Source organism: Pseudorca crassidens, chromosome 13 (assembly GCF_039906515.1).
Source record: "Pseudorca crassidens isolate mPseCra1 chromosome 13, mPseCra1.hap1, whole genome shotgun sequence".
NCBI classification, from domain to species: domain Eukaryota; kingdom Metazoa; phylum Chordata; class Mammalia; order Artiodactyla; family Delphinidae; genus Pseudorca; species Pseudorca crassidens.
The window spans coordinates 42367961-42391487 of NC_090308.1; the positions used below are offsets into that span (position 1 = coordinate 42367961).

The 23527-nt window shown below is 35.8% G+C and overlaps 1 protein-coding gene across 2 annotated transcripts in view; it reads left to right on the forward strand.

The window, feature by feature from the left end:
• Positions 1 to 23527, forward strand: part of GOPC (golgi associated PDZ and coiled-coil motif containing) — a 40430-nt gene that overhangs the window by 8362 nt on the left and 8541 nt on the right. Inside the window, exons 2-6 of one of the 2 annotated variants that reach the window (XM_067702272.1) lie at positions 13998 to 14162; positions 15728 to 15751; positions 19382 to 19557; positions 20540 to 20705; positions 23080 to 23175. In XM_067702272.1, the coding sequence (XP_067558373.1) occupies positions 13998 to 14162; positions 15728 to 15751; positions 19382 to 19557; positions 20540 to 20705; positions 23080 to 23175 (627 nt within the window). The remainder of the gene's footprint in view (positions 1 to 13997; positions 14163 to 15727; positions 15752 to 19381; positions 19558 to 20539; positions 20706 to 23079; positions 23176 to 23527) is intronic. The other variant, XM_067702273.1, reaches the window with a different exon arrangement.

Sequence of the window (23527 nt, forward strand, 5' to 3'; positions counted from 1 at the left end):
CTTTCCTCTTATTCTGTATGGCCCAGGCCACATGGGTCTCCTTTCAGAAACTCTAAGACAATAATTCTTAAACTTTTTGGTTTTAGGACCCCTTTACATTCTACAAATTATAAGGTCCCCAAAGAGCTTTTTTTTTTTCCTTAATATGGGTTATATCAACTGGTATTTACTGTGTTAGAAATTACAACTGAGAAAACTGTAAATATTACATCAGTTAAAAATAGCAACAGTAGGGCTTCCCTGGTGGCGCAGTGGTTGAGGATCCGCCTGCCGATGCAGGGGACACGGGTTCGTGCCCCGGTCCAGGAAGATCCCACGTGCCGCGGAGCGGCTGGGCCCGTGAGCCATGGCCGCGGAGCCTGTGCTCCGCAATGGGAGAGGCCACAACAGTGAGAGGCCCGCGTACTGCCAAAAAAAAAAAAAAAAAAAAGCAACAATAAACCCATAAATAAACCCATAAATAAACCCAATAAACCCATTACATGTTAATATCATTATTAATGAAAAAATAACTACATTTTCCAAAAAATTATGAGTAGTATTATTTTATATTAAAATTAAAAATATATATCTGGTTTAATAGAAGATAGCTGGACTCTCACATCTGCTTTCAAACAGTTATGGTTTGTGGTTTTGGTTATAGGAAGAAAATTTGACCTCACAGAGAAGTAGCTCGATCAGGGAGGAGTATTTTAGTAGCCATTTCAGATAATTGTGGATATTCTTCTTTGATAGTAAAAGGTAGTTTCTTAAAGGTTAGTTACAATGTGGAGTCTGAAACCCTATCAATAAACTTTTCATACACCGTTACATTAAAATACATTGGTCTATCTTTGTAGCCTTTGAATGGATCTTTTACCAAGGCATGATTTTAACATTGTGCATTGGTCATTTTGAAAATATTGGTTTGCTGAGTTATCCAGATCTTCCAAATGTGGACACATCTCATTATACAATATCAAAAAATCACATTTGTTAATATCTGCAGTCTCATGAGAAAAATCTGTAAGTATTAAGAAGCTGTCAAGCTTATGGTGATGGATTCCAATTTTCCAAAATTCTAATTTTCACTTTGAAAGTATAAGTTCTTATCATTGCCAACAAATGCTGTCAGTTGTTTTCCTTGAAATAACAGATTCACTTTATTCTCAAGAACATGTCTGCCAAATATATTAATCTTTTTTTTTTTTTTTTTGCGATATGCGGGCCTCTCACTGCTGTGGCCTCTCCCGTTGTGGAGCACAGGCTCCGGACGCGCAGGCTCAGCGGCCATGGCTCACGGGCCCAGCCGCTCCGCGGCATGTGGGATCTTCCCGGACCGGGGCACGAACCCATGTCCCCTGCATCGGCAGGCGGACTCTCAACCACTGCACCACCAGGGAAGCCCTATACTAATCTTAATAACCACAGTTTGTTCTTCTTTCAAATAAATATGGTGTTCCAAGAAAAAAAGTTCAGTTTTGCATCTCAAGCAGTTGCATAAGTGCTTTTCCTTGAGACAACATAGTTTGATATGCAGCAGGTATGCTTTATGTATGCTTCCCATTTCATCACACAGAATATTAAAAAGACTTAGGGTTGAGATTTTTAGAAATTAATAATTTTACTGCTTTATCAAGGACATTCTTAAGTGAATTTTTGGGTTTTTGTTTATTTGTTTTTTATAAATTTATTTATTTATTTTTGGCTGTGTTGGGTCTTCAGTGCTGCGCTTGGGCTTTCTCTAGTTGCGGTGAGCGGGGGCTACTCTTCGTTGTGGTGGGCGGGCTTCTCATTGAGGTGGCTTCCCTTTCCTGTGGAGCACGGGCCCTAGGTGCGTGCTTCAGTCGTTGCAGCACGTGGGCTCAGTAGTTGTGGTGCATGGGCTCTAGAGTGCAGGCTCAGTAGCTGTGGTGCAAGGGCTTAGTTGCTCCACGGCATGTGGGATCTTCCCGGACCAGGGCTCAAACACATGACCCCTGCATTGGCAGGCAGATTCTTAACCACAGTGCCACCAGGGAAGTCCTTGTTTTTTGTCTTTGTTTTGACTGCGAGTGCATGAGAGTGAAGAGTACAGTGACTACTGGTAGTTTGGTGCCACTGCATTGACTTGTGTTGTAAGCATTCTATTCATAATTGCTTTTGTACCTTTAGTACAATGTCAACACAATGAAAAAGGCAATTCATATTTTTTTATTATGAAAATAGTTTTGACCTTGTGGATGCCCTGAAATAGTCACATAGACCTGTGAGAACTGCTGCTCTGATAAACCGAAACACTTCCCAGAAGGATAGCCATACACTCCCACCCCACTAATTCTGATTCTCTTTGCTTCTTTCCTATAGCTTATTATGGTTTGTAGTTATGTATATTACTACTGGCTTTGCTGTGACCTTGGGCAAGTTACCTAACCTCTGTGCTTCACTTTCCTTCTCAATACAAAAAGTATCTTTGAGGATTAGGACAATTAAAGCATGAATATGTTCAAAACAGTGCCTGGCACATGGTTAATACTATTATTATATATGCCATTCATTTTCTTTATGAGCTGCCTCCTGCACAAGGCCACTGAAGCTCTGCAGGGCAGGCTCCACATTTGTTTTGTCTACCAGTGTATCCCTAGAAACCAGCCCACTGCTTGGCATATATTGGTGCTTAATAAATACATGTTGAATGAATGTGTGATGTTGTGGGAGACTAAAACTAAAAATATGTTTGCTTGTCTTGAACTGTAGAACACTTCGGGGAGAAATAATGACAGATGAAGTTTGCGGTCTCTATGCTCGGATTGGAAATTGGAGCAAATAGGTGGAGTTTTCTCACAGAACTTTCATAAGCCAAATGAACAGACTGCTTCAAGAGCTGACATGTAATAAAAAAGAATATTATTTCTTATCTTGAGGGATGACAGATTTTTATCTTTGACCTTTGAATATATTTTCTGTTTGGTCACAGTCTTTGCTTTAGAACAGGCTCATTGGCTTTTTGTGATCTTCGATAGTAGGGCAGCACTAACCATCCTGAGCACAGGAAGAAAAGATAAAATAGAGGAAGATTCTTTTTTTTTTTTTTGCGGTACGCGGGCCTCTCACTGTTGTGGCCTCTCCGGTTGCGGAGCACAGGCTCTGGACGCGCAGGCTCAGCGGCCATGGCTCACGGGCCCAGCTGCTCCGCGGCATGTGGGATCTTCCCGGACCAGGGCACGAACTCGTGTCCCCTGCATCGGCAGGCGGACCCTCAACCACTGCCACCAGGGAAGCCTGAGGAAGATTCTTTATAAAGGAGTTGCTTAAATTAAATGAGCTCTAAGACTTTGTTCAGCTATTTTGAAGAAGTAGAAGAAAAGAAAGAGAATGGATCAAAATGCTTTCATTAGTTACATTATCACCTTGAAGAATGGTTCTGCTGTCTGTCAGGTATAAATAAATAGCTTAGGATCTTTTATATAAGAATCTCTATAATAGATTCTTTTAAAAGTTTCGATCGAAGAAAAAAAAGACAGTCTCACCAGATAAAATGGCGTTGCTTCTTTAAATGAGGCAAGGAGAATTCTATAATCTGTAAAGGTTCTCCTATTAATAGGAGACTCAGTATTTAATACTCAACAGTAATAAGATGTCTTTTTTTTTTTACAGTCATATCTTGCCATCTCTTTATGATTTTTATTTTTTACATTTGTTTTATTGCTCTTACGAGCTTTAAAGCCTTTTGGTAAGTAGGTGGGTGTAGATGATAAATTTTAGATATTGGCATTAAATGGTATAATTGCTAGCGATTAAATTCCAATCTGTACTTTTCATCCTAAACTGCATTTGCAAATATTAAAAACATACAGACATTTAAAAGCATAATTGTTTCTTTTTAATGATGTGATTACCTTTTGTACACTATTTTATTTATTTTTAGAAGATGTTGGGGATAGGAGTTTATTTATTTATTTTTGCTATGTTGCGTCTTCATTTCTGTGCGAGGGCTTTCTCTAGTTGCGGCAAGTGGGGGCCACTCTTCATCGCAGTGTGCGGGCCTCTCACTATCGTGGGCTCTCTTGTTGCAGAGCACAGTCTCCAGACACACAGGCTCAGTAGTTGTGGCTCACGGGCCTAGTTGCTCTGCGGCGTGTGGGATCCTCCCAGACCAGGGCTCGAACCCATGTCCCCTGCATTAGCAGGCAGATTCTCAACCACTGCACTACCAGGGAAGCCCTGTACACTATTTTAAAACAAAAGGTGTGGAAGCAATTTGTAGGTAAACGTGAGATAATATTTACATCTTTATCAGCAGCTTTCAATGCTATGGTTCATAACAGTTAAACTGCTATTTGAAGTCAACTATTTTCTTTGTAATTCTTACAGAGAATACAACTTGGAGTATGTGTGCTTTTGTCTGCATGCCTGTGCATGCCTACACGTGTGTCTGTGCACATGAGTTCCAGTGTGTGTGTGTGTGTGTGCATGCATTTGGGTGTGTGAAGGGTGGGGCTGGCTAGGTGGATGATGTTCAGAGTAGTCTCTTGCTTAGAGCCCTGTCTAGTTCTGAGATTTGGGAATGTGATCTCATTCGGAACTCATGGACACCTTCCTTTCCATTTTTCCTATTACTGCCAGAATTATAAAGGATGTCAGGAGGTCTGAGTTTTAATCCCATGCAGTTTGTAATTTAGGACAACTCACCTAATCTCTTTGGGCCTCAATTCTTCATGTGCAAAATAAAGATGTTTTACCAGATTTTTAATTTAGGTTCTTACATCTTCTAAAATGTTATCAAAAGAGCTATATGAAATGCCAAAACCAATGAGTGAGCTAGATCAAAGTTCCCTGCTGTTTGATGTTTGCTAATGTCTTGTCTTAGTTTAATCCTCCCCAGAACAAGAGGTTTTTGAGGGGTGCTTAAGGTAAAGTAGTTGGCATTTTTATCTATAAGACAGTTAAATAAAAACTAGCCTTCGTTTAGAAAGAGAAAGTGCAGCTGTTGTGTAGTTTTTTTTATAAATTTATTTATATTTTATTTATTTATTTTTGGCTGTGTTGGGTCTTTGTTGCTATGCGCGGGCTTTCTCTAGTTGCAGCGAGCGGGGGCTATTCTTCGTTGCGGCGCGCATGCTTCTCATTGCCGTGGCCTCTCTTGTTTCAGAGCATGGGCTCTAGGCGTGTGGGCTTCAGTAGTTGTGGCATGCGGGCTCAGTAATTGTGGCACACGGGCTTAGCTGCTCTGTGGCATGTGGGATCTTCCCAAACCAGGGTTCGAACCCGTGTCCCCTGCATTGGCAGGTGGACCCTTAACCACTGCACCACCAGGGAAGTCCTGTTGTGTATTTTTACACGATTATATGGATGGAGGATTAAGGTCTAGACAGAGTAGAATAATAGGAAACTCTGAATAAAAAATTACTTAGATTTTGGTGCCACAGAGTGGAATCCAGAAGTTAAGAATTATATTAGAAAGGAATTATCCTGATGGAAAAGAGTTTGAGAGAAGAAATAGAATAGTAATGACTGCATTTACAAATAAATGGTAATGATAATCCTCAAAATTTGTTTAAATACACTGCCTCTCTGTCTTTTTCATTCCTGGGGATACTTCATTCCTATGTTGCAGAATGTGCCCTGAAGTTTCATATATCTCCCCACTCCATTCCAGCTGATATTGGAGATCCAGGGACCACATTTTTTTTTTAACTAAGTTTTTAAAAAAATATTTATTTACTTAGGCTGTGCCAGGTCTTAGTTGAGGCATGCAGACTCTTAGTTGCGGCATACAGACTTCTTAGTTTTGGCGTGTAGACTTCTTAGTTGCAGCATGTGGACTCTTAGTTGCAGCATGCACGCGGGATCTAGTTCCCTGACCAGGGATCGAACCGGGGCCCCCTGCATTGGGAGCACAGAGTCTTACCCACTGGACCACCAGGGAGGTCCCCAGGGACCACATTTTGAGAATCACTACCTTAGAAAATCTCACCATTGGTTGTTTAATGGCCTTTAAATGAAGGCCATGGTCTTAAGGCTCAGAGATCCTCCTAGAGTGAGGTCATTTTGTCCTTGATGAGTTCTAGGGAAAGAATATCCTGATGGTCAGCTTTGTTTTATTTTATTTTATTTTATTTTTTCTGTAAATGAATCCAAGATCAAATATAGGAAAGTGAAGAGATTGGGTTAACTGGTTGATTAACTGGTTTTGATTTTGCTTTTTAAAAGATTTTTTTGGATATCACTTGAAAATTTAAGAGTTGAAGGTTGAAATCAACTGTTTATTAATTTTCACTCTTTGCTAGTTATAGTGTTGCCAAGGTAAGACAGTGAGGTGAAAGATGGTCAGCCTTTTTTTATGGTCAAGCTAGTTTTTAGTCTGTTATTTACTAGCTGTGTGATCTTGGGCAAATTGCTTAAACTCTGATTTCCAGTTTCCTTAGCTATTAAAAAAAAGAGAGTATGATGGTAAGAATTAACAGATGGCGCATGGTACGTGATTGCTTGCCATATTGGTAGGTAAATGCTTGCTTTATGGTAGCTGTGAATATTGTTAGTAAGTCAAACATAGGTATCGTAGCTGTAGAAACACATTTTTCCTTATGGCTAACTGCTTGATAATACTTTTACTACCTTGCCCTGAGAGTAAGAATTGGGTTCAAAGTGCTGTTTTGCTACTGACCATTTGGGTAGCCCTAGAAATAAAAGCAGCTTTGATGGGCCTTGGTTTTATTATCTAAATAGTAATCGTCATAATCATAGTTTTTATGTTCTCTAAGATCTCTTTGATTATAAAGTTCTGTGATATTAGGAGGTTAGCCATTGAATAAAATATGGAAATTTCTAATCTTCACATAAAATTTACCATTAACTAACTTTTCTTAGCAGCTAAAATGCTGATATCATAGACAAGAAAAGAGTTATTTAAATATTATGAAGTATAGAGTAAACTTGAAACACTTGTTTTGTTCCAAAATAATTAAATTGGGCTTTGAATTTTGATACCTGCATCCTTGCTTTGTAAAGAATTTTTACTTAATTTTTAAAAATTTGAGCGACCTCTTGAGAAATTATTTCACTTAATGAAGAGTCCATGTTTCTAGTAGGCCACTTTCAAAAAACCTCCATACTACCCTGTTTTTCCTTGCCTTTTTAGAATACAGTCACTTCTGATTTGAATATTAGTCTGCCACATTAATTAATGAATACCACTTGTGCCTCTTTAGCATCTTTCTTAATGCCAGTTTTACTCAGTTATTAATAAATCATGAGATTTTTGGTTTGAAACATAAATCATAGTGGGACAACCAGACAATATATACCTCTTGAAACACACAGTGTACTTCTTGCCACAAACATTTAAGTACCATAGTTCCTCAGTATTTGCAGGGGATTGGTTCTAGGCCTCCCCGCCCATACCCCTGCAGATGCCAAAATCCATGGAAGCTAAAGTCCCCTTTATAAAATGGTGTAGTGTTTGCATATAAGCAAAACACATCTTCCCGTATATTTTAAATCATCTCTAGATAACTTATAATACCTAATACAATGTAAACGCTATGTAAATAGTTGCCAGCATGAGGCAAATTAAGTTTTGCCTTTTGGAACTTTCTGGAGTTTTCTCTTCTGAATATTTTTGATCCACAGTTGGTTGAATCTGTGGATGCAGATTGCATAGATATGGAGGGCTGACTGTAAATCTAAACCTTTAGATCTACTTGTAGTTTATAGGAAATATAAGGAATAGAGGAATATATTAGACAACACTGCAAAGAAACAGTAAGACAGATACAGAATGAAAGTCAAAGTAATGAAAAAAAAGGTAAGGGTTGTTATAGATTAAATGGCCTATTTTAAACTATTTCTGGGTAGGTTTACTTTAGCATAAGCTTCATATTGCTCAAAAAGTGCATATTATTCAAATATCTATTTTCCTTTTGTGATTATTTTATTTCAAAGATTATAAAACTCAATAGGTATTTTTTTGACTAAGAAGGACTGTCTAGACCAGGCTCATTTGTACTTTAAAGGTACAGTCTTCAGGGAATACTGAACATTCTAGTAATAGGTGATTTTAAATTTTTATAATTTTTTTTTTTGGTGGGCAATTTGTTAAATTGATGCATGTCTATAATACATTTTTATCATACACGTAAGTTTTTTGTTTTTTTGTTTTTCTTTTCTAAGGTTTTTGGTTAGGAGTATTTGTGAAAGGTGTAAAAACTGTTAAACTAACATTCTTTTCTGGAAGGCAATAGAAGTGAAGTTCTACTTTATTTAATCTCTTGCATATGTTTACTATATTTAAAAAATAGAGTCAAGTACTAGTATTATTATTTATTTTAGCATTTAAATCTTAATGGAATTTGTTACTGTTTCAGATTCATAATAAAAGGGCCAGCCCAATACATCAGCTACTAGCCTGATGTGGCTATTGTGTGTTTGAAATATGGCTGGTCCAAATTGAGATGTGCTGTATGTGTAATATACATAATGGGTTTGAAGACTGAGTATCAAAAAAAGAATGTAATATTTTAATCATTGTTTTATATTATTATATGCTTGAATATAATATTATATGATATTTTAGATGTGTTGGGTTAAGTAGAATATATTATAAAACTTGATTTTACCTGTTTAATTTCACTTTAAAATAATTATTTATTTATTTGGCTGTGCCAAGTCTTAGTTGCAGCACGCGGGATCTTCAGTTGTGGCATGCAGGACTTAGTTCCCTGACCAGGGATCGAACCCAGGTCCCCTGCATTGGGAGCGTGGAGTCTTAACCACTGGACCACTAGGGAGGTCCCTAATTTTACTTTTTAAAATGTGGCTGCTAGGGGACTTCCCTGGAGGTCCAGTGGTTAAGTCTCCATGCTTCCATTGCAGGGGGCATGGGTTCAGTCCCTGGTGGGGAAACTAAGATCCTGCATGCTGCGCGGCACAGCCAGAAAAATAAAGCAAAATAAAATAATAAATAAATAAAATGTGACTACTAGAAAATTTTTAGTTACATATGTGGTTCATATTTAATTTCTTTTAGGCAGCGCTATACTAGAATATCACAGCTTTTCTATTGCAATGAAAACATGAGCTGAGGATTTCTGGTCTGAGAAGGATCACAGTGGATTGATAGTTTTAAATTTTAAAAAATCTTTTGTAAAAACAGAAAAACTAGCATAACAAAAACACCCCACAAAACCCAGTGATAGCCTCTTCAGCAAAACTAAATGAGGAGGGCATATCCTCACAAACCCCAGAACATGGGTTGGTCAGGGTAGCAGGACCAACACAGAGTGCATGTGGATGAGCACCTGTGGGGCAAAAGAAATAAATAATAGCAAGGGGACCCAGGCACAGAAATCACTAACAGAGCCCCAAAGGAGAAGACATCACTTTGGATGGGAAACTTGAGCAAACGATCTAAGAACAACAGGCAAAACTGCCACCAGGTTGCAGGGGAATGCAAAACAACCATGGGGACACACTAAGCAGCAGCGGGAAGATTAAAAAGTACTTGGGGTGGGCTTTCAGAATCTCAGAGATTTCTAACAAAACTGCTTTTGAGAAAGACAGTCCAATTCTGAAGAAACACTGCTGGAAATAGAATCCAAATTCAGCAGGGCAGAAACATGAAGTTTGAAGTGAGGAGAGTTTGTATTCAAGATAGGGGAGGAATACATACATAGGAGGTTGATTGCAAAACAGTAGTTCTGGCTACAGACAGGCCATTGTTTTAAATAGTTCAGTTTAAGGCCAGGGGTGGGAGCCCGCTAGCCTGAAGCTAGGAAAGCTCCCTCTGCTCACCTCAAACCCCTCCATGGAAGTCTCCTCCTACCTAACATGTACTACATGAAAACCTATTTCATTTAAACATGAGTAACAGAAAAGGATTTTATTTAAACCCCATATAAATGTACTGTAATCAGAAAAGGTAAAAATTAATAGAATAATGTGACAACAGACAACGAAGGCATATCAGAAAAATAAGGCTGCAAAGCAGTTGGAAACTGTAAACTGTATTAGAAAATAAAGGAAATTAACAATGTTATTCACCTATGAATAAAACAGAATAATTCAGAGATAGGAAAACTCAGAAATAAAGTAATAAAAATAAAAAGAATACTTGCAGAACTTTGGGAAAAAATAGGAAAAAAAATCATTTCAGAATGGATCCTAATTTGGAAGAAGTGTAAAAAATAGGTAGTACAGTAAGTACAGCAAGAGGAAGAGGATATACAAAGGGAAAACAGAAAGGATTTGAGAGGAAATTGCAAATATAAAAGATAGGGAAAGAATAATTAATATTAGTATAATTGGAGTCCCTGAAGAAGCATGAAACAAAACCAATATTTAAAACTTCTATCAACAAACTCTCATTTATTGCTGGTAGGAATGTAAAATGGTTCAGCCACTGTGGAAGACAGTTTGATGGTTCCTTAAAAAGTTAAACATAGAATTATCATATGACTCAGCAATTCCACTCCTAGGTATATACCCAAAAGAATTGAACACATGTACACAAACAAATATATGTACACATATGTTCATAGCAGCACTGAACATAATTGGCAAAAGATGGAAATAGCCCAATGTTCATCAACTGACGAATGGATAAACAAGTTGTGGTATGTACATACAGTGGACTATATAGCTGAATATATTATATCTGAATTTTTATAGTTAAATATATTATTCAGCTCTAAAAAGGAGTGAAGAAGTACTGATACATGCTATAATATGGATAAACCTTGAAAACATGCCGAGTGAAAGAAGGCAGACACAAAAGGTCACATATTGAATGCTTCCATTTATATGAAATATCTGGAATAGTTAAATCCATAGAGACAAAATGTGGATTGGTGGTTTCCAGAAGCTGGGGACAGAGAGAGTGGGGAGTGACTGCTTAACAGGTACGAGGCTTTCTTTGGGCGTGATGAAAATGTTTTGGAACTAGATACAGATGGTGACTGCACAACATTGTAATTATAATAAATGCCACTGAATTGTTCACTTGAAATGGTTAATTTACTGTGATATGAATTTTGCCTCAATAAAAAACAAATTACCAACCAATTCACTCTTTAAAACTATAACAGAGCATTGAATCTGCATGTTGAGAAGAGTACACATGGACCTAGAATGATTAACACCATGCTACATTTTAGTAAAATATGGGACTAAAAATAAAGCAGACACAAGATCAAGTCACTTATAAGAGAAAGAAAAGTTTAGGATTTTGGACATTTAAATAGAAGCGTTTCATACCAGAAGCCAAAGGAGCAACATATTTAAAATACTCAAGGAAAGAAAATATGAGCCAAAGATTTTATATGCAGCCAAACTGACTTCAGATATAAAGACCACAAATAAATAGTTATGAACATGCCAGAAATCAGAGAATACTGTTATGAGAGCTTTCTGAGAAATCTACAAGGCTAGAGAATGAGTTGAATTCATAGGAGCAGCTCTGGTAAAAGGTCAAGTGGTCAGTATAGAATTTATTTAATAGTGGAACTAAGACTATCAGTGTTAAGGATGAGAAAATGTTTAAACATTACATATTGTATGCTCTGCATTATAAATATAGCGCAACTACCGAAAATGGGAGAAAAGAGTATCTTGAAAGTAGTATAAGCTTGATGATTGCTCATAGTTATTAGCTGAAATACCAAGATAACGCTTTATCAAGATGCTGGAGAAGAGTAAGAAAAGGGGGAAGAAAATGCTAATAGTTTCGTGACTGTTCATAGCAAGGATGTTATCTTAAATATAATCTAAAGAGGAAATTAAGGATATTATCTAAAAGTAATTATTAAAGTTACAGAGTTTCCAGAATACTAAAAAATATATATATTTTAAAATCTAGCAATGAGCAGTTAAGACCTTACATGTGTATGTGCTATTTACAACTATAAAATGAAAAATATGAAAGGTTAAAATAGACAAAATTATACCAGGTAAATGCAAATAAAATGAAAGTAGGAGTTGCAAACTTGATAACAGATAAGGTATAATTCAGGTCAAAAAGCATTTAATGTGGGGGAGGAAACTACTGACATATTGAGCTACATTGAAGTTAAGCACTCTGTTCATCAAAAGACACCTTTCAGAAAGTTAAAAGACAAGCCACAGAATGGAAGAAAGCAATTGTAACTCATACCCAATAAAGGACAACCTTATTAGTAATCAAGAAGTTTTCATTAAAACCACAATGAAATGCCACTACATTCCTACCAGAATGGCTAAAATTAAAAAGACTCACAATACCAAATGAAGACAAGGTTGTGAAACGATCAGAGTTCTCATATATGGTGGGCATGTCAGTTGCTACAACCATTTGGAAAACTGGCCTTTTCTGCTGAGGTTTAACATATTCATACTCTGTAAACCAGAAGTTTCCTTCCTAGATATATACTCACCAGAATTGTATTCCATAGAAAGCTATGTAGGGTGTTGCTAGTGTACCTGTCTTCACCTCCTTACCTGCACATATCATGTAGCTAAAATGTCATTGAGAGAAAATGTTCCACGGTTATATGGTGTTGATGGTTGCACAATTCTATGATTATACGAAAAGTCACTGAACGGTACACTTTAAAAGAGTGAGTTTTAATGGTAAGTGAATTATATCTCAATAAAGCTGTTATTAAAAACAAAAACAAAAATGTCATTGAGAGCATGTAGTGATTTCCTACCAGATTTAATCTCAGTTTTGGTTTATCATCCAAAGCCATTTGTTGTATCTAGCCTCACTTTCCTATCCAGTTTTGTGCAGTCTGTCAATGTACAGCCCCTGTCAGTAGTCTAATCTCCTTGCTAATAACACCTTCATATTCTAGTAAGTGCTTTCATATATAAGATTAATAATATGAAAATAGTCAAAGCCATGGGTATTATCCCTATTTTATTTATTAAAAAAATCTTATTTGAAGTATAGTTGACTTACAATATTACATTAATTTCAGATGAACAACAAAGTGATTTGATATTTTTATAGATTATACTACATATAAAGTTATAAAATATTATCTATATTCCTTGTTGCTGTATATTACATCCTTGTATCTTATTTATTTTATACCTAGTAGATACTATCCTATTTTAAAATCAGGGAAACTTGAATGGACACAGTGATTTATCTGGAATCACAGGGCTAGTATTAGAATTTGTTTCAACTTCAAGATACTTATTGAGCATCTTTTATGTAGTAGGCACTAGTTGGTGCAGTTGGGATGTTTAGGTAGATTCTAATTCTCTGGTCTCTCTACTCAGAGAATTTACCTACGTTGCTTCTAGTCTGTCTCCCCTTGCTAGTCTTCTCATCTCTTGACTGCTTTACTGCTTCTATTTGTCCTTGTTGTCATTTAACTTCAAAGCCCTTCTAAACTCTCTTTTCCTCACTAACCTTCTTTAAACCTTCCTTTACTTTGAATTTCTTGGGACCTGACCGATTCTAAATATATCTGTAACTTGCCACACATTTTTCTTTAGTTGGTTCGATGCATATTTATTACCTCAGTTGATAAGGAAGCTTCTCAAGGGCATAAATAATTATCACCTATAATTTAGAAAGTATTCTCCACAATTTTTTTCCCCTCATTGAACCAGCATACTTGTTGGCTCCGTAGATGCTTATTAGTAAAATTATGTTCAATAGAAAACTAAGGCCTTGCCTTGGTCTTTAACCTACTTGTTAGTTGGGAAGATCAAACACACACAAGGGATATGTCCTGTTTGCAATTGTAAAACAATGTATTGATTGTGAAAAATGAAAAGCTTCAGATTGAATGGCTGAGTGGCTCTGATGAGTTGTTCTGCTACAGTGTAACAGTTAGCTGTAGCTTACAGTTAATAATGGACTTCTAGTGTTCATCTATTCATTTCAAAGATAGCCTATGTCATTCTTGAATAATAATTATTAGAGTCAAAATAAAGAAAATTAAGCATACTTAATGTTTTTATTGTAGCTGTTTTATTAAAAAAATTTTTATTGAGGTATAGTTGATTTACAACGCTGTGTTAATTTCTGCTATTGTTGCTGTTTTTATAAGGCACAGTTGGTGGATCTGAAATCTGAACTGACAGAGACCCAAGCAGAGAAAGTTGTATTGGAGAAAGAAGTACATGATCAGCTTTTACAATTGCACTCTATTCAGCTTCAGCTTCATGCTAAAACTGGTCAAAGTGTTGACTCTGGTACCATTAAGGCAAAATTGGTAAGTAGTTTAGAGGGTAACATATATTTATATGTGTTTTAGAGGGTGAAAAGGACAATCTTTAATGAGTCTTTTTAATTATAAAAGTTAATATGTGCTCCTGGGAAATTTAGAAAATACAGGAAATGTGAAGGTCATCATAATCATCCACAATCTTATCACCTGGAGATGATCAGTGATAACATCAATAACCAATTGGTACTTAGAATAGGATCTTCTTCCTATTTAAAAAGATCTATATAAATACACTTAAAAGATATTTGTGATTATAACATATAAACATTTTTTTGGACCTATTGTATCAGTTAAGATTAAGTTCAGTTACATGTAACAGAAATCCCAAGTAACATTGGAATTATTCTTAAATAGTACAAATTATTTTCTCCTAGTTAAAGAAGCCCTGAGACAGGCATTCAGAGCTGATATGGCAGCTCCACAGATATCAGGGATCCAGTTTCCTTTTGTTGTTCTGCTCTGCCATCTTTAGCTCATGGTTTCTGTCTTCAGGATTTCTTCATATCTGCATTCCAGGTAGGAAGCAGGAAGATCTAAGGGCAAAATGATGCTTCCCAGCTGCATTAGTTTTCTTTAAAGACCTTTTCACGGAATCCTCGTCAGCTTTTTGCCAATCATTTAGCTGTCTCACTGGCTATCCCTAGCTGCATGTCATTCCCTTAGTTGGTCACATGACCACCTCCAGTAAAATTGGAGTTCTGTTAATAAGGAAGAAGAGGAAAATGGAATGGGGTGCCAACCGGTGGCACATTTTTTCTTTTGCTCTTAATATAAGTATCTTCCCTGCCACTGAGTGCTTTGTCATGTTTGCATAATGTTCATTGTGTAAATGTTCCATGATTAACTATTGCCCTCTTAATCAATGTAGGTTGCTGAAATAGAATTTTTTTAAAGTCTTATTTCTGTTTAACCTCATATGTATTGTGTACTATGTACCAGGCACTTTGTTAACTATAGGGGATACAGCAGTAAATAAGACAGATAAAGCTTGGGAGAGGCAGAAGATGAAATGATGTTGATGATGAGAGTAATACAGTTCAAAGTTTTACTCGTTTTCAGTTAATTCTGTTTAATTGGTTAGTTTCTAATAAGGATATGTTAGAATTTATTTAAATGAATATTTACATTCTCCTAAAGTCCTTTTAAATTCTGAAATTCTATAAATATAAATTATTAGTGTTGTTTTATTTAACTGAAATGAGTCAGATTCATAACTGCTTCTTTGGAATGTTTGATACTAACATTGAGAAACAATGTACAATTTCACTAGAAAAGGATTCACCTGACATTTTAACATTAGATTTGAAACATGGTGCTGTAGTGGAAAGGCACTGAACCAGGTGTGTTAACTAATTTCGATAAAACAAACATTTTTAATCTAATCCTGTGCAGTTACTATTGCTTATGGATTTGCAAATATATTTGTTCTAATGAACTTTACCCAAGTGATATTCAACATATGGGAATTTTCCTTGTAATGATTGTACCACTAAATAAATTCATTTGTTTGATGTTTTTCTAATTATAAAACTTTTTTCTTATATCTTAAGTCTGTCCCCTCTGTGGAGGAGCTGGTAAGTATGCCATTTCTGTTTTGCTTTAATATGTTACGCTGAAATGTTCTTAGTGCTTTATTTGCATAGTACATGTTGTCACTTTGTATGTATTTGAAAGTGATATTAACGATGGTAATTTTTTAATGTGCCAATACGTGAAAAGTTCAGCGAGTAGCCCATTGCTCTTTTCGCACCTTGTGTTGTTAAAAGATTTTTCTTTTGTTTGTGATTTGTTGCCATTATTTGCAGAACCCATCAGCGTTTGACAACTTCTGAGCTTTGTAACTTGCTCATAGGCTACTTCAAAAGAACAATTGATTTTCCTTATGCAGGCCTAGCTCTTTCCTCCTTTTCTGTTTGAATTTATTCCCAGAGAAAGAATGTGCATGTTGGTTTCTTATTTATCCACTGCATGTGTTATAACTTTTCATCAGTCTTGAGAATAATTGTGTGGCCTTTGAAACAACTGAATTTTGAAACCCTTTTTATTTTGGAAAATAACAATATATAAATTCTTAATATTTTTCCCACTACTTCAACCTAATCAGGTTCTAAATTGTCATATGACTTTTCTTCTTTTGAAAATATACTGTTTGGATATCGGAATACAAAATTAACTTCTTTGTTGTTACCTAATGATGAACAGGTTAACTAAAACAAAAAGGTTTTTTCCTTTAAATCTAAAAGTGAGGGCTTCCCTGGTGGCGCAGTGGTTGAGAGTCCGCCTGCCGATGCAGGGGACACGGGTTCCTGCCCCGGTCCGGGAATATCCCACATGCCGCAGAGCGGCTGGGCCCGTGAGCCATGGCCGCTGAGCCTGCGCGTCTGGAGTCTGTGCTCCGCAACGGGAGAGGCCACAACAGTGAGAGGCCCGCGTACCGGGGGGAAAAAAAAATCTAAAAGTGATTAACTTCAGTGTTCTTAGTCCTATTCTTGCTTGCATCTGTTAATTTCAGGTCTGCAAGTTTGTCAGATTCATTAGGGGTTTAAATCATTAAAGCAGTGTCTTAATATGTTTCTCAGATTTCATAAATATTATATAAATAGCTCATTAAAGTGTAAGTAGATAATCCTCAACATAAAATTTATTTAGCCCGTAAATAAAAAATTCTTGGTCTCTAGGAACTCATTTTATGAAACAAACAGCATTAACCTCAGTAAATGTCATAAAAAAAGATTTTTGTTCATCTTGTCCAAACTGAGGTTTTGTAACTGATACCTGCCCTTTTAGGAAAGAGATTCTGAAGTAAATTGAGATGTTAAGAATTCCAAAGTTGTTGTAAAAAGAGGATTCTAGATTATTAGTTCTTCAGATTAAAAAAAAAAAAAATCTAGGAACTTCCCTGGCGGCCCAGTGGTTAAGACTCCGTGCTTCCAGTGCGGGGGGCATGGGTTCAATATCTGATCGGGGCACTGAGATCCCACAGGCTGTGGGGTGCAGCCAAAAAAAGTAAAATAAAATAAAATAATTTTTTTTAAATCTACAAATTGTGTTCTAATGGTTATATTTGTTTTTTTACACAAGTTGAAAAAGCATGCTAATTAATCTTCCTTTTGTTTATCACATATATAATGACAGATATTTTAATCAAGGAAGTGATAAATATATTCAACATTTAGTAGTTGTCATTCATTTTAGTTTGTATTTTTTTTTGTTATTGTTTTTACGATTGTGGTACTCACTGCCTTGTATTTGAGTATATCATATATTGATGTTTAAATATGTCATATATTGATATGCTGTTGTCAAAACAGTAGATCAAAGCAGACATTGAAATTACTACCAAATACATTCCATTAATTGTTAAAAGTTTGCTTACATTTGTTTCTCAGCTTAATATTCACGATAAAAAGGGAAATAATTATAATAGTCACTACTCATACATTAGAAACAATATCATTTGCCATTCACTCAATAGAAACATTCTTCTTGTGCTGAGATGTAGATCTTTATTTAAATCTCCTGAAGGGGACATGGTGTAGTGAACAGTGTCATCCACATCTCAGCAATAAATATAACTGAATTTTCACAGGATTTATAGATTCTGTACATAGTGAGTCAGTAAAAGCAGTTCTCTAAGTCAGTAAAAACACTTCCACTCAAATTTGGGATGGTTCTCTTGATCCAAAAATAACACTTAAAAGATCTTTTGTCCAACTCTCAGAAGGGTTTTATTTTGCCACACAGTCTGTGTGTGTGTGTGTGTGTGTGTGTGTGTGTGTGTGTGTGTGTGTGTTTGAATTTGAATTTGACTCCCTTTAGGCAGGATTTTGTACCTTCTGTTTTCCCCTCCACTTTGTCTTGTACCTGCCTATCTGTTCTGTGCTTGAATTCCAAAGGTATTTACATTTGTAACCCTTGATGTATAGGTACACTGTACTTTATACTTCGAAGGTATATTGAGAATTATTTCTCTGACATTTGAGCTGGTGATAAAAATTTGATGGCAAAGATCTTAAAGTTATATTCTCTGGCTAACACCTATAAATTCATATATATGGGTTATCTACCAAGTGGAGCATAGGATGGCATCCTTTTTTGAGAGTAAAAATGAATATCCATCCAACCTCATAGTAGGCAAGTGAGGCCAGTATTTTTCCTCAGAAAACAGTTCTTCAGTCACTTTAACATATGGACAAATAGATGATCCAGATCCCAAAGTTCAGTGATAATCTATACCATAGATATACCATAGATATATATACATAGATACTATACTATAGATATCTATGCTATAGATATTTTTTACCATAAGCCATATTTTTTTAATTGAAGTATAGTTAATTTACAATGTGCTAATTTCTGCTGTACAGCAAAGTGACTCAGTTATACACAAATATATCTTCTTTTTTAATATTCTTTTCCATTATGGTTTATCCCAGGAGATTGGATATAGTTCCCTGTGCTCTACAGTAGGACCTTGTTGTTTATCCATCCTGTACATGATAGTTTGCATCTACTAACCCCAAACTCCCATTCCATCCCTCTCCCTCCCTCCCACTTGGCAACCACAAGTCTCTTCTCTGTGTAGACATTTTTTAATGTGTAAATATTTTAATGCAGTTGTTACCAGCATTTCTCCATGACCATAAAATGTTTTAAAAGAATTGGAATATCTGTTCTAATTTAAGCATTGTCAGTTTCTTATAATGCTGTAAGATAAATTGGTCATAGAATGTATCTCTGCGTCACTGAATGGCTTTGACCTGTTTATAGAATTGCTGCATTAAAGTTCATTAAATGTTTGGGCACAACCACCAGAGTGATTACTTTGGTCTAGTTTTAGAGTCATTTTTAGGAAGTAGGGAGTAGATTTAATTATCCATTGAAGCCATTACTATTAGTGTGTGATAACATGAGCTTAGAGAAGGCTACTAATCTTGGTATCCTCAGGATCAAGGTGCCCCAAGCCATGTTATTATCTTACCTAGAAGTGGTTCCAACACCTTCTGGTACTAGTTTAAAAAAAACTGGATCCAAATCTTTGTGTTCCATTTTATAGAAACGAAGTGGTAATTTTTATCATATGCTTTCATTGTTGGTGTCATAGATTGTGTGCTTTTGTGTATTTTAAGGAACATGGTCTATTGCTAAAGAGTCTTAAAAGTGTATTCATTGCATTATTTTTTATAAAAAAATTGCAATAGGAAAGAGAGCTTGAAGCAAACAAAAAAGAGAAAATGAAAGAAGCTCAACTTGAAGCTGAAGTGAAGTTGCTGAGAAAAGAGAATGAAGCCCTTCGTAGACATATAGCTGTTCTCCAGGCTGAAGTTTATGGGGCAAGACTAGCTGCCAAGTACTTGGATAAGGAACTGGCAGGGAGGTGCGTGGAAAATGAGTACCCCTGTGCTCTTAGGTGACCAACTGCATAGTTAAAGAGGTTGACTCTTATCTCTTTTGGTAAATGAAATATTAATCTTTGTCCTAAGAGTGATTTTATCATTGACTGTAGCTTACTGTTAACTTAATATTGATAGCATAACATATTGCAAATTTATTTAGCCATACTAAATAAGTATTTCCGGTTTACACACACACACTGTTAGTAAATTACTGTGAAATGCTAACAACTCTTAGAGCTGCACTTTTTACCATTTCCTGCCTTGACACCATAACAGATGATGTTCCCATGTACGGCAGGACTTCCGTAGGAATTCTTTCTGTGATCATTGAAACCCAGTCTTTCTTGCCCCTCAAAAACATGTTGGAATGACAGTGGTTTTCTCATAATAATACAGAGTTCTGCTTGTATTAATTTTTTATGGTAAATTATTCACAAACTTTGGTGATTCATTATTATTACTAAATAATTTTCAGCTTATTGTTCTAATGTCATATTAAGGACTGATGTGGAACAAATAAAAATAATTTATATCATCTTTAAGTGCACATTTTCTAATAATTTTACCACATTTAAAGAAATAATCATTTTGTAAAAAGATACTCTCATTGGAAAAAATGTTTTGTACAGTTAGCCTCACCTAAAGACTAGTGTGATTGCATGCAAGACATGAAACATGTTAATTGACATTAGTAAATTGTTTCTAAGATGTATATGAATTAAGTATGTGACTAAAGAAGGTCTCAATCATTCTTTTTTTTTTAAACTGATTTTCCCTTGAAGACACCTGTCTCTTTCAGAATTTTCATGTCTCTAAATCTGAGACACATCAGGAGGTTCCTGAGTATTAGTTTTATTACTGAATTAGATTTATGCAAAAACTACTTGTGTTCAGTAATTCTTCTGAATTCTTTCCATAGTATGTATAATAAAAAACTAACTGAATTCTTTTCCCAATATGAAGGGTCCAACAAATACAATTACTAGGACGAGATATGAAGGGACCTGCTCATGATAAGCTTTGGAACCAGTTGGAAGCTGAAATACATTTGCATCGTCACAAAACTGTTATCAGAGCCTGTAGAGGGCGTAATGACCTGAAGCGACCAATGCATGCACCACCAGGCCATGTATGTTTGCTTTTCTGCTGTTTCTCACTCAGCCTTGCCCTTTCTTTAATCACAAGTCCTTTGCATTTAAAAAAATTCTACTAGTATTTAAAACCTTTATTTAAAAGTGAATTAAACTTATTTAAAATAGGTACATATTTAAAGTTTCAGCAACCCATATAGCTCTTTACAGATTTACTAATGCCCAAAAATGATATTTCTGAAGACAGTGAACTATTGCTAGCAAATGCATGTTGCTTTGGCTCATATTTCAGAATTTTCCTGAATCTTGATTAGGCATGTTTACAAATATTTTAAGCTAAGCAGAGAGCGTGTGATCCCATTGATAAATTGGCAAATATTTTTGGATAGTTCTTTACAGGGGACTTTTAGTAACTAGATTTATTTGTAGTTTCTGAACTAACATTTATAACTGTTTGGTCTTGCATTAAGGTGGAATTTGAGGTCTGTGTCCAATTGTCTGCTTCTGTAGCCACCACTGTACAGGAGGTTTTCTTTCTACTTGGATAAAAATTTATTAAATTTCACTACAACAGCAGCCTAATGATAGAAACCTTAATATAATAAAATCATATCTAACTCCTACCCAGTGGATCACATATCTTAGTAACACATAAAGCCTGACCTTGAATAGTAAAATTATTTGTTGCCTCTGAAAAGATTATTGCAAGAAAAATTGATATGTATGTCTAGTTGGTGGGAGAGGAGTGGCGATTGCAATAAGCACTTATGCCATTGTCTACTTTGGGACACTGTTGGTCCCCATTAACTTCTAGGCAGTGGCCAGATCATAAATGTTATTTTATGCTAAATAAAGGAATTTGAACCTTAACCTGATAATCATGAGGTTTTTCAATAAAATAGTGGACTAATAAGATTTAATATTTGTTTGACAATTACTTTGGTATAGTGAAGAGGATATATTGGAAGAGGGCCTAATTGAAGTCGGAGAGTTACATTTAGAAAGATAATAAAATAAGGAGAAAGTGGTTAGAGGAAGGACAGGTTTGAGAGAAGTACAATCAAGAGGATCTGGTGACTAACTGCTTTTGGTTAATTAGGTGAGTGAGAAGGGAATGTGGGTTTTTGGTTTGGGCAGCTGTGTGAGATGGCATGCATTGATAAAGCAAATAGAGGGAAAGGAAGATTTTGGCAGAAAGATGATGAGATCAGTTTTAGACATGTAGTGTTTGAGGTGCCAGTGGGACAGCCAAGTTATATCCAATTAGATATATGGCTCTGGAATTCTAGAGAGAATTCTAAGTTGAAGATTATTAGGTAAATCATCCTTTGAACCATGGAATTGATTAAGTCACCCAGGGAAAATATATAGAAAGTAAAAAGATGGAAGGAGACTTTTATGGAGTGAGGGACGGAAATGGATCACCAAAGGAAGGAGCCTGAGGTGGAGCTATCAGATATAGGCCATCTAGGAAAGCACTAGTGTAATAAATACCAAAGAAAAGAGAAGGTTTCAAGGAGGGGATAGTGAACAGTATCAAGTTTCTGCAAGGTTCAGAAGGGCAGTGACTAACAAACGTATTCATTGGAAGTAGCCACATTCGTTACCAGTGACTGTAGAGAAGACAGATTCATTGGAGCAAGTGGGGGCAAAACCCTAATTACAGTGGTTGGAGTACTGAATGTAGGAGGCAAGGAAATAACTACAGTTAGGATTAACTGTGTGTGCCGGTTAAGGAAAGATGGAGGGAGGATAGTAGGTAAAGAAGACAGTGGGTGATTGAAGGGTTTTTATCTGTGTTGTTTTGTGTTTGTACATGGTCAGTATTTTAAAGCTGGATGAGACCTGGAGTTTTTTCATGTGCTGAATTAGGGAAGGAGCTTGTAGAGAGAGGGAAAGAGTAAAGGTACCAGAGAAAGAATTATTAATGGAACAAGGTCCTTTAGTTAAGAGGTAGACTCCAGAACGCAAAGAAATGAAAAAGTAATTAATGATCCAGTTGGCATTATGTTTTTCAGTTCTACAAATCAGTTAAAATGGATATAGATCTTTAAGGCATTTTTCCAGTTAAGATAAAGTTACCTCCTTTCATTTCTTGAAGATATTTGTTTATCAGTTCCTGGCAGTGATTTCTTTTGTAATGTCCTACAATTTAAAAAGAGATGTACCAGATGTATTAAAGAAGTTAATAAGAGCGTGAGAAAATCATCTGTATTTCACCGTGTTAACAGAGGAACTATTTTTGCTTTCCCATTTTATCTATTTATTAATTACTTTCTTAACACTATACTGTGTATCCATTACAGGCAACTAATAAAGATTGCTAAAAGCAAGTTATGATAGTATGGGTTTATTCTATATGGTATATTATTTAAGTAGTACTAATTTTTCTTCTTTTTTTCCTTCAATAAGGATCAAGACTCTTTAAAGAAAAGCCAAGGTGTTGGTCCAATTAGAAAAGTTCTCCTCCTTAAGGAAGATCATGAAGGCCTTGGCATTTCAATTACAGTAAGAAGTAGTGCTTCCAGTCTTCTTTTCTACAGTTGTCTAGTATTATCATGCTCCTTTGTTGGACATCATTGGGAAATAAAGTATTCTGAATATATTTTCTAAATAACTAAATTTATCCCCATGGGTAACAACACACACACAATTATGATTAAAAGCTAGAAGGTGGAATGTACCAAACATTGCATTTCATCCACTTTGTGTTGCATATTTTTTCACATTTTAACATCTGTGAAATTGAGATTCATCTATAATTATTTTTGTGGAACATAAAATAATGGTTTGTCTTACCGTTCATAGTGACTCAGATTTGATAAAATCTAATAGTGCTGTGGACTACTAATACATAAAA